This window comes from Austrofundulus limnaeus, unplaced genomic scaffold, assembly GCF_001266775.1.
Source record: "Austrofundulus limnaeus strain Quisiro unplaced genomic scaffold, Austrofundulus_limnaeus-1.0 Scaffold779, whole genome shotgun sequence".
Taxonomy (NCBI): domain Eukaryota; kingdom Metazoa; phylum Chordata; class Actinopteri; order Cyprinodontiformes; family Rivulidae; genus Austrofundulus; species Austrofundulus limnaeus.
In genome coordinates, this window is record NW_013953181.1 from 12,475 (window position 1) to 30,674 (window position 18,200).

An 18,200-nucleotide genomic window follows, 5' to 3' on the forward strand; every position below is an offset into this window, starting at 1 on the left:
GAGAGAGAGAGAGAGAGAGAGAGAGAGAGAGAGAGAGAGAGAGAGAGAGAGAGAGAGAGAGAGAGAGTACTTCAGTTTAGGTACTCGCCGATACCGATACCAATACCAAGTAGCGGGGTTAGGGTGGATTATCTGTTCAACTTGTTGAATATTAAACAGAATGAAAATGAAATGCAATTATCATGTAAAAATTGATGGGTAAATATTATGTTTGACAATAAAAAGGTAGTGCAAACTCTGGTTCACACTGCAGGAAAATCCGACCCAAATCCGATTTTTTTTGACCCATCTGACTCATATCAGATTTTTTTATGACAGTCTGAACGAGACAAATCCGATTTATCCGACTGCAGCGCAGCACAGGAGGAACAAAAAAGGGGACAAAAGCGGTATCGGTTAAGAGTATCGGCTGGCTTTTACGAGTACGAGTACGAGTACTTGATGCTGGTATCGGATCCGATACCGATACTGGTATCGGTATCGGGACACCTCTAGTGAAATGTTTCGTCTCTCCTCTAAGAGACTTCTTCAGTTTGATGAGTTTCAGGTGAACTCAGCCTTAAAAGCACTGCCTCCACATGGTGGCCATCGCCTAACAATAGGCTTGATTAGCTAATCAAGCCTATTGTTAGGCGATGGTACTCTTTTGCATGTGACTAGCCTGTTTGTCCGTGTGGAGGCAGTGCTTGTAAGGCTGAGTTCACCTGAAACTCTCAGACTGAAGAAGTCTCTTGGAGGAGAGACGAAACATTTCACTAAAGAAGAACCCATCCAGAGGACCTACTTATTTTTTCTTTTTGATTTTTGTCTACCTGGATTACTGAGATGCATCAGGACATTAACTGTGAGAATTTACCCACAGGTTTCTTCTGTTGAGCCATCGTACCCATCCTCAGCATCGTGCCCACTTTGGGTTGTTCCTCCTCTCAGCATGACCATCCTCCACCCGCCTCTGAAGAACGGGACCCTCTACCTGCAACCCAACAACACTCGGCTTCTGCTCCGCGTGCAGTCTCGCCACACAACCACGGCTTCTCGACGTGGGAGCCGTTACAGTGTGACTTTCCAACCAGAATGCCCCCCTGAATTTTTGTCCGTTCTGACACTCGCCCAGCCTGCCCAGAGCTCGGTGTCAGAGGTCACCGTTTCAGAGCCCAGCCTGTATGCAGTTCTGGATTTGAGCCTGGGATCAGAGGAACAGGGGGGCCCGGTTCAGGTGGAGCTGGAGGCCCACAATAATGTGACCGAAGACAGCCTGATGGTGGTTGTTCAGCTGGAGGTGCCACTCGGGGGTCTGATGGTGCAACCCGAGCCCACAAACAGGGTGCTGATGGAGTCGGTGGTGGTGAGTTTGTGTTCAAATAGTAGCTATCATTTGTACTAATAAACTGTGTTTAAAAGTGTATAAATTACTGCACTGCTCTTGTGTTTTAGAGTTACAGTGCATCTGTGCTTCAAGGTTCCAATCCTACATTTAAATGGACTGTGGACGACAAGCCATATTTTACCTATTACAACACAGTCCTCAATGTCATCTACCAGCATGCTGCCATCTACAAACTCACCGTGAGTTTTACTCTGAACTTCATTTCAACAAATTGCTGTACTGACAAATAGTTTTTTTTAGCAAAGTACACACAGACACCGACCAAAAAGTGAATAAGTGGAGAGAGAACACCCACCAGCATGTGAAAAATATAGGTTTTTGAAAAGCATAAAAATCCAAAGTATTGTACAAAAGTCTTGTGATACCCCTTTGTTTCTTTAAACTTTTTAGACCATTAATGTTTGAATATTTTGCCTCTCAGCCACTAGGTCTTGAGCAATAGTTTTTCAGCCTTTTCAAAGTTTTTGTATATCTTGACTAAGCATAAAGAGTTTTAGAAAACTAGATAAGTGGAGCAAGAAATGCATGAAAACTATTGAATGAACAGTTTTTGAAACGTGTCTTAAAGAAAAAGGAAAAATAAAACTTCACTAAAACTGTGACATGCTATGAGTGATGCATCAACTTCATCTATTTATTCTTAAACTGAGGAAAAATAACTAATTTGAATTTCATTTCAAATTGTTATCTTTCATTTTTAAGTAGATACACTTGGGTGAATTCAACAAATTCTATGTTTTAGCAATAGGCTTATAATGAAAAAGTATTAAATCGTACTATGTAAAATTGGTCTTTTGTCACAGTGTTTCTACATAGACCAGGGGTGCCCAAACATTTTCCCCGAGGGGGCCAAAATGAAAATCTATCCATGGCTGCGGGCCAAATGCAGTAATATAATACATGAAATACACATACTTTTTTTAGTAAAGTCCTTTATTTTTAACCATTAAGCTGTGCAACGGCCCTCTTTAGTTTTAGTCTGTGCATTTGGAGAAAGTCTGCCATACGCTCAAGTAGCAAAGGCTCATGGGACGTTTTATAAATTGATAAAATATGAGTTTTTGTGGCCTTATAAAGTGTGTAAATCTACATGTCGGGTTAAATCTGATCTAAATATTTCTTGTTGTCATTTCATGTTTCTTGTTTAATCCTAACAAATCAAAGATATGTCAGCACCATGAATAAAAACTACCTTCACTACAGCCCTTTTATATAGTCATTTGACCAATGGAAACACTGTGTTTCTACCTATAGGATAACAAGTTACAACCTTGTAAATTTGGCAACTGCTGGTGGGCCAAATCAAATGGCTTGGCGGGCCAAATTTGGCCYGCGGGCCCCACTTTGGGCTCCTCTGATGTAGACATAACATTAGGTCAGGCATGGATTTTAGGAACCTTTTTTATGCCTGAATGATTCTGAGTCAGAATAAGGTTGTTGTTGTTGTTTTTTGTTTAAAAAGCAAGCAATAAAAAAATGGTTTGGAGACTAAATGTTTTCAACAAGGCTGAAAAGCTATTGATCAGCAGTATTTTAAAAAAATACAAGAAAGGGTGACTACTTATAAACAAAATAGGTTTTTAAAAATGGTTCAAATTGAAGCATTAGACAACACTACTATATGTGTTAATACAGCATGAATATTAAATGGAAGAAGCTTTCTGACTGAAGTTGAAATTAAGAATTTGTTTTGTCATAGATTGCATTTTTTATATCTTTATATGTTGCTTTGCATCTGCCAAATGTTTTCTTATTCTAGTCAGATCATCTAATTTGCAATGTTTTAGTAGAACAAAATACAAACATATTTATTATTGTTATAATAGAGAACTAAACAAAACCTGAACTAGTTACCGTTTCATTTTTTTTTTCTTAAATTTGAATTACCTGCTGCTGGAAAAGGCAAGTGACCATCTGTGTGTGTTTATTTCATGAACCAGTGGACAGATTTTTATGAAAACCAATAGGTGTAAAACTACAACTAGATAATCAACGACATTTTCGTGTGGTAGTAGATGAGAGTCACCTCCATCACTTAGAGCACAATGAGATCACACAAGGTCTTTGCAAAAAAACTTTGGCATGCAAGGCAGTGTGCAAAATTCACTCCTTTAATCAAGCTTTAATCAGAAGGTTCACAGCTCTTGACTGATTCTTTATTGATCACATTGTGTATTTGCACCTATTATGACTGCTTATATTAGGTACAGTAAACTTTTAAATGTAACACGGGATTACAGCCTCTTACCAAATGTTTGGCAACTGTTCCAGGTGACGGCCACGAACCACGTCAGCAGCATCACGAAGCATTTCAACGTGACCGTGGATCGGCTGCAGCCCATGACCAACCTCACAGTGAAAGGGGTACCAGATGTGGTCCCTCAGGGTTCAAAACAGACTCTCACCATCTCTGCTCTCGTGGACGTGTCTGTTACTGCTACTTTCAGGTATGAAGCAAGGAGTATAGGAAGGACCACCTCATCATTTTACAATTACTCTGAGTCTTTTATTCTTTCTTGTTATTTTAAAAAGAAGTTAAAAGAAAACAGTGCATCTGTTTGCTTCTTTTAGCTGTTTATTTTTTTTTTTCATTTTTTTAATTTTTTGTTATGGTCTTCCCCATAATATTACTGGAGCAGTGAAGTTAAAACATAGTCCTCGTTTTATGACTGTGTGGTAAGGAGGTTTGCTGACAAGAATTTTCCCTTCTGTGTGGCTGTTCCCTCTGCACTTTTCCTTTTTTCCTCCACTTCTTTGCTTCTCTTTTTCCCCTTTCCTCCTTTTAGGCTTTGAAACAATCTGTCTTTTCCCCCTTTTACATAATATTCTTAGTCTAGAGAGATCCCATGAGATCTGTTTCCATTTCTTCAAACCCTCTATTGTTAAAAAAAAAGCAACTACTTTTCTGACTTTTAAAAAGGTGTGTGTATTTGTGTGTTGTATTGCTCATGTTGTGGAGACATGAATTTATCATCACCATCACACTTTAGACTTCAGATTTGTTTTTAAAAAAGCATGTATTTGTTTTAAAGGTCTTGGTTTTGTTGTCTGTTATCTGTTGTAGATGTAATTTTGGTGAATTTGGATATGAAGAGTTTGAGTTCAAGCCTCCTTATTCGTCATCCCTCCTCTGTCCAGACTCTCCTAATCAAGTTCTCTTGAGTAAAAACATCACCTATATCTACTCTCAGCCAGGTAATCCCTCATTTCTGACCAGTCAGAAAAAACAGTGCAAATTATGCACTGAAAACTTGGGAGGTCAGGTTTTTTCCACAGAATGTTGAGGCTGTTTGACAAGGTTAACAGACATTTAAGGGTCCTTCCTTTTGTTTGCTAGTTTAAATAAATCTAATTCATTTCACCTGTTTATAAGGCAAATACCACAAAATATTCTTTTTTTTCATCCAATGAGTCAGATTTGTTAAAGTGGTCTTGATAATAGTTCCACAAGCTTTCAGATGGTTTTTCAAAGTTTTTCTTTTGTTTGTTTTTTTTCACATTGGCTCCATTTTCACTCAAGTAGGGGTCTCTGCAGTACATAGGGGGAGTGTTTTGTCTGTGTGGGCGGAGTTTGTAGTATAGGCTGAGGTTTGGTAAAACCATAATTGGTTGGATTGACTTGTCTTGTGGGGCAAGTTAAAAGATGAAGTAATGTTAAAAGTAAAATATTGTAAACGTGTAAATATAATTTATTTTTTATAGTTTATAACAGAACAATGTCACAAATAAAAGTAATTGCGAACAATTTATCAACTTCAAATTTGGTGCGACTAGCACCTTCCTGTCCCAAGTTATGACGAATAATAATTAATAATCGTGTTCAAAAATAGCCATCTTTTTCCAGGCCAGTTAGTGCTGTTTTAACTGAGCCAAATTGCTACACATGCATCCTCATGTACGGCATTCAAATTTCGTGCAGTTAACACCTTCCTCTCTCAAGTTATGTCTAATGATAGTGTTTCAAAATGTAGGTGCTTCCTTGTAGTTTCTACGGAGCTACATGTACCGCCAGCTGCCCCAGCATAATCAGTTTGACCAATCAGGTCTTGAACTAACTACGTCCACAAAAGTCAAACAGAACAATCATGGCTGTGTCCAAAACGGCAGGACGGGTCCTCCGAAGGTCGAATTTGTCGGCCGCATACGTCACAGCGCCGCGACGAAGGACGTCCAAAACGGAAGACTCCTCCGATGCGTCCAACAAATACGTCCTTCTTTTTCCCCGAATCGAAGGACAGGTCTGATGGATCCTTCCCGGCCCAGCATATCCCATAATGCATTGCGGCCCGACCGGAGATTTTTAATGCTAGTAATGGCGGACGAAGCGAGAGAAAAGAATACATTTTAAATAAAAGTATGGTGATTTAAAAATTAAAAAAAATTAGCGGTTGTAATTCTAATACTTTTATCATTTGTATGGACATGTTTTTAAATATTATTTTTTCGTCATAAAAAACGCGAAATAAACATGAACCTACAGGGGGTCAATTAGTTCTTCAAATGATACTTTTAAGTTAATTTTATAGTTTTGTGATATTAATTATGCTAATGTATTGATAATTTTCTAGTTTTGATTTAAGTTTGCTTGTTTAGCGTCGTCACAGTTGCTAGGAGACATGACATACACCGGGGTAAGGAGGGGAGGCTAGACCGTCCAAATCCACAGCCTCTTTTTTTCCGGTCTTCCCGGTCTACCAAGGACCCGGCCCACCGAGACCGGGGAGTCTGGGTCCTCCGGAGGACCCGTCCTGCCGTTTTGGACACAGCCATCATGTCTTGGACAAACTCCTCCCACAGAACAAGAAACTCCCACTGAGTGACTACAGAACCCCCCCCCCCCCCACCTTCTGTTTGTACAGTATTAGGCACACTCCTTTTGAGTCAGATGGGCTGTGTGATGAATACAGTGGAGAACTATTGTTCAAGTCCACTTTAACAGATAACAAGAAAGTTTGACTTTGAAAACAACATTTCAGAAAAGTAGGAGTGGTTTGAAATTTTTGCCCAGTTTTGTATGTTTCAATGTGACATCATTTCTTGGTAAGGTATCATAGTAAAGTTAAAATGTTCACTTTCTGAGCAAGTTTTAGCTGGGAGAGGTTTGTTAACTATTTCATTTCTGTCGTTTCATGTCAACTTTTATAGCAAAAGCCAATTTTATTTTCTGTACAGTCTTTAAAAGGAAAGTTACGTATGTTACTACAGTTCTATGAATCCCGGATGACCGCCGCAGGGCGGTGCTGAAAGCACTGGATGTTCCCTTCATGCATGCGCCATTCGAGAAAATAATATCAAAAAAGTTACAGCTGTGACTCGCTGGTTGATTACCTTGAACCGCTATAGGCCGGTAACATCCAAGGCTATGCTCCTACAGAATTTTCCCGTGACATGCAAGGATTCAGGGCGACAGAGAAGCTCTGGTGGTCATTCGGGATTCATAGAACCGTAGTTACATACGTAACTTCTGTTCTATTTCATCCCTACTGACCACCAGAGGGCGGTGCTAAAAGTACTGAATGACTAATACCAACGATGTCACAAAGAATCCTGAGCACATACCTCACACAGGAAGCCCAGGGAATCCTTGAAGCAGCACCTGGCCCAGAAGATGAGAGGCAGCCGTATTGACATAATAAAATCTGGTAAATGTGCTCAGGGAGGCCCAGGACACCACAGCACATATCACTTCCAGCGGAACCCCTCTCATAGCTGCCCAGGAAGCTGAAACACTCCTGGTAGAGTGTGCCTTCACGCCAATTGGCAGGCAGCAGCCTCCTGCACTGTAGCTGTGGCAGATGACGTCGGCAACCCAATGAGAGAGACGCTGGTTGGAAAGAGGATGACCCAACTTAGGGCCTCCATAGCACGCAAACAGCTGGTCTGAGTGTCTCACACCTGCAGTAGTCTCCCAATACTGTATGCCTGCAACACCCTCACAGGGCACACCAACTCAGGCTTCTCCCCAGCCGCCCCTGACGTAGACTGAAACCGTGCCAATCTCAATGTTTGGTTACAATGAGAACGGGATAGAACCTTGGGCAGAAATGCAGTGTTTGGCCACAAAGTAACACCAGAGTCATTTGGTTCCCATCTGAGACATGAGGTACTGACAGAAAGAGTATGTAGCTCGCCAATCCTCTTAGCTGAGACAATAGCTAACAAGAAAACAGTCTTACATGAGAGCCACTTGAGGCCAGCTTACGTCAGATGCTCAAATGGAGAGCAGAGGGCTTCAAACACCAAGGGCAAATCCCCAACTGGGGTCCACAGCATTGCTGATGGGCACAGCCTACGAGCACCACGCAGGAAAAGAGAAACTAATTTAAGACTGACCATTGTGGGCCATCAATGCTAGCCACACAATATTGCTGCCACATACACCTGGAGTTTTGAGGGAGAGTGACATTGAGGATTCTGATGCCATATCTGACCTTCCAACTTAGTCAGCAGGTCACTCCTGGTCGAAAGACATCATGAGATGCTGTGACACAGCCTCCGTAGAAGTGGGAACCATGGCCACACTGACCAGTATGGAGTCACCAGCAATAACCTGGGCACTCTCTGAAGAGTGGGTCAAATCAGTGGAAGTGGTGGAAAACCGTAAAGCAGGACTATCACAAGCAAACGGCAAACAAAGCGAGGCTAACACCGTTAGCTCAACTCAAAACAAGTCTTGTTGGAACTGGGAGAGGGTGCAAAAAATTGCTACCTTCACCATATAAATACACCATAGAAAAAAAGCCATAAGTTGGGAGTGGAGACAGAAGACTCTTCACCAGCAAACAGCATATACCTCTGAAGATTCATTCATTGCAGCCCAGAAGGGCGAACTTTGCAACTCCAGCCAACGGGTCATCCAGCGACAATGAAGTGATCCAAACTCTGCAAAGGCTAATGCCAAGCAAAGATGCGAACCACACGCGAGAAGAAAAAAGGAGCAGAGCCTCAGATGTTACCGGCCTATATTGGTTCAAGGTAATCATCCGACGAGTCACAGCTGTGACTTTGTTGATATTATTTACTCGAACGGCACATGTACGAAGGGAACATTCAGTTCTTTCAGCACTGCCCTCTGGTGGTCAGGAGGGATAAAATAGAACTTGTATCGTGTAACTCATTCTCTTTTTGTTTCCTTGTTTTTTTACAGGAATATACATGGCACAGGTGTCTGTGTCCAATCGTTATGAGAACATCAGTCAGAACATCAGCATGAGTGTTTACAGCATCCTCACACATGTCGACATACAAACCGAACCACAGCTTCTCCTGGCAGGAAAATCAGCTTTTTTTGAAGCTCACCCTCTGCCTTCAGCATATGGCATTCACTACGAATGGAACTTTGGAGATGGCACCCCACTTAAGTATGGCCGACGTGTGCCGCACACCTTTGCACAATGTGACAATTTTACTGTCTGCGTGTCGGTGAATAACACCATCAGTTCTACTTCGGCGTGTGCCAAGAGGTTTGTGTATGAGGAGATAGAGGATCTGATGGCTTACAGCTCCTCTCCCACAGAGCTGCACAGTTCCACTACAGTGTGGGCACGCCTTGGTTCTGGTAATAACATCACATGGACATTCTCAATGGGTGATGGCACCCTTTATACTCCATCTGAACCTCACCTGTCTCACAAATACATCAAGGAAGGCAACTACACTGTAAACGTGACTGCCATGAATGCTGTGAGCTCTGGCTGGACCACTCTTTTAGTTCACGTCTTTGTCTTTCAAGTGATAAAAATGGAGCCATCAGGATGTGTCCAAGAGCAAACAGTTGTCAACTTTCAGGCTTGGGTGTCTGGTAATTCATCACTTCATCTATATCAGTGGAACTTTGGGGATGGAAGCCCCAATGAAACACACCAAGGCAGCCCAAAAGTGTCACATGTCTACAGGACAAGTGGGAAATATCGCCTCTCTCTGCTCCTGTCCAGTGGAGTTAACAAGGCTACAAAAGCCAATTTCTTCAACTGGGTTTGTGTGCAGCCGGTTTTGTCCAACATCAGCTTCATTCCTGAGAAGTCACACTATGTTGTCGGAGAGGAAATACAGTTCAAAGTCAGAACTGTACCTGAGTTTAATCTCAGCTATCGATGGGACTTTGGTAGAGAGGAAGGACTGACACACATCCACAGCTCTGGGAACATTGGCACAACATATGAAAAGCCTGGCCATTATATAGTGACAGTGCATGTTTTCAATAACATATCTGCAGATAGTAGAAGTACTGTAATCGATGTTCTGATGCCAGTTGGACCACTTTTTATTCATCATAATGGCACAAAATACAACAATCTGACACTTGGAGCCCCATATACCTTCATGACGTCTTCTTTGGCTTCTGATGTCACTTACACCTGGGATTTTGGAGATGGAAAAATGCTCACAGGCCAGAATGTCCTTCATACTTACAACTTCTCTGGAAAGTACAATATCACATTGAAAGCAGCCAACACTGTTAGTCAGAACAGCACTGTCTTACAGGTTACCGTGCTTGCACCAATTCAAGGACTGAAAGTCAATGCCACTTTAATAAATGTTCCTCTGAATGGCTTGGTCCACTTTGAGGCCCACAAAGATGAGAGTGATGATGATGTCCGGTACTCTTGGATACTCTGTGACCGTTGCACATCCATCCCAGGGACCAACAAGATGTTCTACACCTTTCGCTCTATTGGCACTTTTAACATCATCGTGATAGCAGAGAATGATATTGGGACAGCACAGGCAAGCATCTTCTTGTTTGTTCAGCGTGCGTTGGAAGGTTTGCAGATCTTAGCAGAGGACATCAAAGGCGGTGGGAGTGCAGGGTTGGATAGTTGTTGTTATGCTACAAACAGAGTTCTCCACCTTCAAGCAGGACTGAAAGAGGGCACCAACATGACTTTTACATGGAACATCATCAGAAAATTGGACCCTGGCAGCTCATTCAATGCAAGTGGGAAAACTGTGGAGCTTAATTTCTCAAAGTCTGGTCCATGTGAGATCTTCCTGCAAGCAGCGAATCTTCTCGGCCAGCTGTCAGTCAACAAGACCATCTTTTTTGTCAAACCACCTGGAGGAGTGAATCTGCTGATCAGCAATGACCGAGTGGCGGTCGGTGTTCCAACAAACCTGAGTGTAGAGGTTTTGGAAGGTTCAGATCTGCAGTATCGGTGGTCCGTGAATGGGAACTATCTGAACTGGAGCACACCCTGGTTAACCCACACCTTCACCAGTCCAGGTCTAAAACAAGTGTCAGTAGAGGTCTTCAATGAAGTTAGCTCAGAGGTTGCAACAAAACATATTCATGCTCAAGAAATCATTTCTGGGTTAAGTTTCTCTACCAATGGGAGTAATCAGAGTTATGTGGCAACGGGAGTCGGCGTCTCTCTACAGGGGGAGGTACTGACAGGAACCGATGTGACATGGATGTGGCTGCTGGAAGGAAGAACTCAAGAGGGGAGACGGACCTCTCTGATTTTTTCAGAGCCAAAGACAGCCGTCATCACATTGAATGCAACCAATGACGTTAGTGGACAAGTGGTTTCCAGGGAGTTCTTTGTTCAGGACAAAATTCAGGATTTGGATCTGAGGGCGAGTAAGAGATTTGCAGCACTTAATGAAAAGGTGGAGTTCACCATTCTGGTGATAGGGGGTTCAGATGTTAACCTGATCCTCAGCATCAGTGGCGATGCAACTGTATTCCCTCCGCTTAACCAAACCTACACTCACTTCTTCAGCAGAGTGGATACCTACATGGTGAACCTTACTGCTTACAACCAGGTAAAGTAAACAAAGACAGATAACAGGAATAAGTCTGTTTTTACACTGATGTTAAAGATTTACTTTTGACAAACACAAAACGTGTTTAGAATCTTGTCAACTTTGCAGACATTAAACTAAAATTAGATGTGGTCATAACTAAGGCACGTTCCGAATGCATATTTTAAGTTAGAATAGAATAGAATAGAATAGAATAGAATAGAATAGAATAGAATAGAATAGAATAGAATAGAATAGAATAGAATAGAATAGAATAGAATAGAATAGAATAGAATAGAATAGAATAGGTTATTGCTGCTCAGGCCTGATGAGCAGAAAAAGTAAGTAATATAAACTAATGATATTTTTCATATTTGTGTAAAAAACAGTTGGGTATGATATGAAGAACTGATTGTCCTGGAAGGTCTGGGTATTTCTGCCTCCTATCTGAGAGAAACTGCTGAAGGCAGTGAAAATTTCAAATAAAATTCTGCTTTGTAAAGGGACCTCAGTCTGTAAATGTGTCCTAGATCAGTGTTTCCCAAACCTTTCCATGTCAAGGCCCACAAACGGCAGTAGCTTCTAGACGTGGATCCCCCTTTTGCAAACTCACAAACAATACTGCAAAATATGTAAAGAAGCATCAACTTTTAGGACGTTTTTTTCTTACTTTTATTCACTTTTCAATATTATATTTGTTTATCATAAGAATTCACACACACACACCTGAATCTCACCAAGGATGTAGGAAGGAAAACAGATCATGTTGTTAACCCTTCGGTGCAAAAACTGATCACAGAATAATATAAAACTTTATGATTTCTCATTTGTGTGGTGAAACGTATTAAAAATAAATGAATGTAATAGATGCATGTTTCAAAATGATGATCCAGGTGCATTCCAAAAGCAAACAAATACAAGTGGAGGTGATGGAACCGGTGAGTGGACTTTCCATCCAGGGACTCAGCCCAGCAATCCCTGTGGGAGTAACAAGATTGTTTGTGGCCAAAACCCTGACAGGCAAACCTATTACCTTCCTGTGGACCTTTGATCTACACCACCATAAGGCATCAACCTGGGCTAAAGAGGTCTGGTTACTTATTAAAACCTTAATCAGATGCATAATCACTGTACCAGTATCACTTGTCTGAATATCGATGTATCTTCCCCTCAGGTGCCTTATACTCCAGAAGTACCAGGCTTGTTGATCATCTATCTGAATGCCCTTAACAACCTACATAGTCAGAACATCACCAAGCACATCCTGGTGCAGCACCTCCTGAAGGATGCCAGCCTGTACGCAGTGCCACAGGACACTTTCATCAACAAGACCATCACCCTGATGGCATCTATCAGACCCAAACCAAATCTTGTGGAGTGCCTGTGGAACTTTGGTGATGGCACTACACCAGTTCTATCCAACATCACCACTGTTGGCTATAAGTACAGACACCCAGGACACTACCTGGTCCAAGTAAGTGCATTTTCTGTTCTTCTCTTACTGATATATCAAATAGGTTAATTTCACTGATTTTGTGAGTGGACGTTTGAAATCCTCTCAGGTGTTTTTTATCTTCACCAGACTGTCTCTTTTCTTCCTGACAGGTAAACTGCAGTAACCTGGTGAGCTGGGTTTTGGCTCAGGTGGAGGTAAACATTCGCGTTTTAGAGTGTGAGGAGCCGGAAGTACACGTGACTCAGACCCGCCTGGTCATCTGGCGCTCTCAGTCCACTTTGGTGGAAGCCAGCGTGGATCTGAAAGGTTGTAAACGCTACGGCGCTCAGTACCTCTGGCAGATATTCCCAAGATCCTCCTGTAGTGATGAGATCGTGAGAGACAACTCTTTGCCCCCTGCATCGGAACCGTCTCTGTTTTCTCCTGGCAGAGCAGTCCGCCTGCCGGTGGAGGTGGACACGCGGCGACTGCAGCTGCGGCTACCAAAGATGGCTTTGGCTGCAGGGAACTACAGCTTAGTGTTTTCCCTGTCCTACAAAGGTGTTCCTCTGAGGAAGGCTGCCTGTCTTCAGCTCAGTGTCATGGCTGCAAAGTAAGTAAAAAATATATATACGTATATATATACATATTAGAATATTTCAAGAACTTTTACCCCCAAACATTTGCTTAAACTAATTCTTCATACTATAAATAGAAGTAGAGTTTTGTGGCGAAGGTGTTGAATATCTTGCTTATTTTAGCTCTGAGTAACTTCACTTTGTAGAAATAGTTTAGTTCTACAGTATTTGTATGACAAACTAATGACTAATCCATGACTAAAGTAGATGGCTGCTGTCGTTAAAATCCATCCATCCATCCATCCATTTTCTTCCGCCTATCCGGGGTCGGGTCGCGGGGGCAGCAGCTTCAGAAGGGAGGCCCAGACCTCCCTCTCCCCAGCCACTTCTTCCAGCTCCTCCGGGGGAACCCCAAGGCGTTCCCAGGCCAGCCGAGAGACATAGTCCCTCCAGCGTGTCCTGGGTCTTCCTCGGGGCCTCCTCCCGGTGGGACGTGCCCGGAATACCTCACCAGGGAGGCGTCCAGGAGGCATCCTTACCAGATGCCCGAGCCACCTCAACTGGCTCCTCTCGACGTGGAGGAGCAGCGGCTCTACTCTGAGTCCCTCCCGGATGACTGAGCTTCTCACCCTATCTCTAAGGGAGAGCCCAGCAACCCTGCGGAGGAAACCCATTTCGGCCGCTTGTATCCGGGACCTCGTTCTTTCGGTCATGACCCAGAGCTCATGACCATAGATGAGGGTAGGAACGTAGATCGACCGGTAAATCGAGAGCTTCGCTTTCTGACTCAGCTCTCTCTTCACCACGACGGACCGGTACAGTGCCCGCTTTACAGCAGACGCTGCGCCAATCCGCCTGTCGATCTCCCGCTCCGTTCTTCCCCCATTCGTGAACAAGATCCCCAGATACTTAAACTCCTCCACTTGAGACAGGGCGACCCCCCTGACCCGGAGAAGGCACTCTGCCCTTTTCCGGCTCAAGACCATGGCCTCGGATTTGGAGGCACTGAGCTTCATCCCGGCCGCTTCGCACTCGGCCGCGAACCGCTCCAGCGAGAGCTGCAGATCTCGTTCCGATGAAGCCAACAGGACCACATCATCCGCAAAAAGCAGAGATGCGATCCTAAGACCACCAAAACGGATCCCCTCAACACCTCGGCTGCGCCTAGAAATTCTGTCCATGAAAGTAATGAACAGAATCGGTGACAAAGGGCAGCCTTGGCGGAGTCCAACTCTCACCGGAAACGAGCCCGACTTACTGCCGTCAATGCGAACCAGACTCTGACACCGGTCGTACAAGGACCTGACAGCCCGTATCAAGTGGCCCGGTACCCCATACTCCCGGAGAACCCCCCACAAGGCCCCCCTTGGGACACGGTCGAACGCCTTCTCCAAGTCCACAAAACACATGTAGACCGGTTGGGCGAACTCCCATGCACCCTCCAGGACCCTGCTGAGGGTGTAGAGCTGGTCCAGTGTTCCACGACCAGGACGAAAACCACACTGCTCTTCCTGAATCCGAGGTTCGACTATCCGACGGATGTCGTTAAAATACCACTATTTAAACCATTTCATAGAAACCTTTACATTGGTGAAGTTTTGCATTACACAGGTGTTTATATAAAATTAAATTATTTACAAGCACAAAAAGCAGTATTACTATTCCTGGTGCAGCCTGGGTGAGTCTACGACAAGTATGTTGTAATAGCTCTACGAGAATAACGATCTACGCTAAAGTCACACAGGCTGATAGTAGAGCCGGGCGGTATGACCCAAATTTTATATCACGGTATTTTCAACAATTACACCGGTTTCACTATTTGACGGTGTATTTTTTTCATCACAGCTCAGCTGATAATAAAATGTACAAATGTTGATTATTGGCTTTTTTCTTTTACTGTACCTCTGTCTGTGTTTCCCTCCTCTTGTACGTCTTTTCTTTGTCTGGTTGTAGACAGTAATCATGCATTTTGGTCCGATCGTGAAGCGTTGAGAAAAGATCATCGGGTCTATTCTTGTGTTAATAAAACTTACGAATCACCTTGCACACCTGTCAACACAGCTCTACTACAAAACTACTTCCCCCGGGCTTTTCACAATAGAAGCACGTTAAAGTCTCCACGCATTAACGTCTCCATTATAACGTTGCACGTTAAATCTAACCGTGCACGTCACTGAAGAGTTGTTTACTACATTCAGCGATGCTGAAAACAGGATTTTTTTTTTTACTTCAGTCAATATAAGCAGCTGAAACACGACCCGCAGCCAGTTTGTCAAACAAGCTGCTCCAACAATAACATTAGCATGCTAACACACATAGCAATGCTCTGAGGAAAAGTGTCCCCCAGGAAACAGTTCACTGGCGGCCGCAACGCAACGTTTTGAATGTGTTCAGGTTATTTAAACCAGTATGTCCGGTATTCAGAAAATTTATATATCAAAAACAAAAACCGGTTTTTGGTACAAAACGGTATACCCCCAGCACTAGTTGATAGTGTTTTGCCTGAATTATCATGAAATAGAGACTGAAACTTTTTATAGACAGCAGCAATCCACTTGGATTTTGTCCTGTTCGGACTAGTTTATAGCTTGTCAATTCAGACAAAATAATAACTCAGATAGTAAAATTTGAGTGAATCAGTATTGAACTATGGTCAGACATGATATTGAATCCATGTTAAAATTATACAAAAAGTGATCGGTGACTTACTTGTTGAAACAATGTTAGATTTTCAACCATAACTGATACAACATCAGTGTTAAATCAACATTGATTAGGCGTTGGCATTTCATTGATTCAATAACATCTTTTTCAACACTGGTTAATAGTTAGAATTGGATGACTGTTTGATGGTTGATTCACCATTAAACGCTGACTTTTACCAAAAATCAACTTTTTTGACCATAATACATAATAATAACACATAACTTTGAATAAAAATCTTAAGCACTTCAACAGGATAGCAAATTTAGACTCACCATTCTTCATTTTTATGTACCTCTACAAAAGCATAGCTCCAAGTTTGCCTAAAAAAATAAACAATTGTTTCCAATTTTCTTTTCAGGCTGAAGCCCATTATTGAAGGAGGGACGCACAGGGTGTGGTCCAGGACTCAGGACCTGCAGCTCAGTGCGGAGCAGTCCTACGACCCCAACATGAACTCAGACAGTCAGGCTCTTCTTCATTACCACTGGGACTGTCAGAGTACTTCTAAGGTAAAGACAGGTGACAAAAAAACGGCTTTGCTCTGTCCTGTCATGCAGGCAGATCATTAAAGAAGGAAACACAAAATGGAGTTGGACATTTCTTTGGGCAATTCACCATATCATTAAATAAAGAAAATCATATCTGTTTTGTCTTTTCTCCTCTGGCTCAACTGAATTATCAGCTTTTTGCTGCTTTCTCTGTATTATTTGAATCAAATAAACCAAAAGAGTTTAAACTTTCAAAGTGAGTGTTACTATTTTATGGTAAGATTTAAAAAGCAGATTTTACATGGTTGAGATTATTTAGAAGAATTTGTGGAAACAAATAGCTTGGCAGTGTTTATGTGGCAAAAGTAACATTTTAGAAAAGTCGTTGAGGGTGTGTGTGGATTTATCATTTTTCCACACTTACTGCTTTACTGGTGTGGCTGCAACACATTCTGTTGGAGCATCTAAAGACCAAAAAGTCAGTCCTGATGTGAAGGGTGTGTCTGTGTTTGAGATGTTTTCACAAGAACCTGAGCACTTTCAGAAGCTGCAGACTTATTGTTCAGAAACCCTTTTGAAGATAATGGTTTTTAGCTCAAGCTTAAATGAAATAAGTCATAATATTTATCACTAAAAGGTGTTTAAAGTGTATAGGTGTGTGTGTCTTGGAGTTTGTGCAGGCATGTAAAGGGTTATGTATCTGTTAGCATTCCACAGCGAGAGTTTAGCTCCCCACCCTGACAATTACAGAGTCCACATCAACAGTATCACACATTCACACATCGACACAAACACACAGCCAGCAGCAAAGCTGATAAGAAGGGAGGAGAGTGCAGTTTACAAAAGAAGCAGCACAATTCAAACATTTTAAACCACTTTAAATTGTATTATATTGTAGTTTTCAAATGGAATTTTTTTTATCATTTTTTGAGTGACCTTGGTCAATCTGAGTGCCTTTCAAAGCTTTTTCTTGGTACTTTGGCTGCATTTTTACTCTTTTTCTGTTAAGTCGTTCTACCTGATTACGACTGCAACAATAATACTGCCTGGAGCCAAACATTCATTCATGTTGTTGCCTCAAGTAAAGCCACAAAGAGCTGGTACTCATCTCTAGTGGTTATTGAGCATGAAGCAGGGTAAATGAGAGAGAAACAACTTTTCACGCTCTTCTAGTGACAATTTAGAACTTTACAATAAGACCACTGTAATATCTGTTCCCAGGGTCCAGAGCACTGCTCTAGTCTGAACTTTGGCCTCGGCTCCAGTGGTCCTGTTCTGGGAATCTCTAGCTCTGAGCTGGAAGCAGGCGTGGAGTACACGTTCAAACTGACCATCGGCAAAGACGGCATGACTCCAGAATCCACCACACAGACTGTAAGTGGACACAGACTCTGGTAGTTTTATTAATATGCTGTAACTCTGAGTCATTGTCATCCTCAAATGCATCACGATAACTAGAGAAATTCAATTTTCTGCAGAAATGTAAAGTGCTGAACGACTTTGCTCAAATTTTCTGAAGAAGCTAAAACTGAACTGAAGAAGCAGAGCATGAACTAAAAATTAAAAGTTTCCAAATGCTAGCTAAAAGCCAAAAGTAACACTATGCTACAGAAAAACTCTGTTATCTGCTTTCTGAGCTGTTAATTTGTGAGATGTGTGTTTTTGTGGCAGGTGCTCGTGCAGAGCGGCCACATTCCCATGGTGTATCTGGAGTGTGTGTCCTGCAAAGCCCAGTCCATCTACGAGGTCAGCCAGAACTCCTATGTCTTTCTCAGAGGAACCTGTACCAACTGCCAGGGCTTTCACCGAGGGGTACACACACACACACACACACACACACACACACACACACACACACACAC

General features: G+C 42.5%; 1 protein-coding gene across 1 annotated transcript in view; it reads left to right on the top strand.

The window, feature by feature from the left end:
* The window catches only part of pkd1a (polycystic kidney disease 1a), a gene marked incomplete at its 5' end in the record, with an annotated part of 95,184 nt that overhangs the window by 9,841 nt on the left and 67,143 nt on the right, over positions 1-18,200 (top strand). Inside the window, 11 exon segments of the mRNA XM_014028559.1 lie at positions 863-1,345; positions 1,435-1,566; positions 3,659-3,834; positions 4,452-4,582; positions 8,535-11,152; positions 12,025-12,219; positions 12,306-12,605; positions 12,737-13,179; positions 16,209-16,359; positions 17,560-17,712; positions 18,010-18,150. Of these exon segments, the coding sequence (XP_013884013.1) occupies positions 863-1,345; positions 1,435-1,566; positions 3,659-3,834; positions 4,452-4,582; positions 8,535-11,152; positions 12,025-12,219; positions 12,306-12,605; positions 12,737-13,179; positions 16,209-16,359; positions 17,560-17,712; positions 18,010-18,150 (4,923 nt within the window).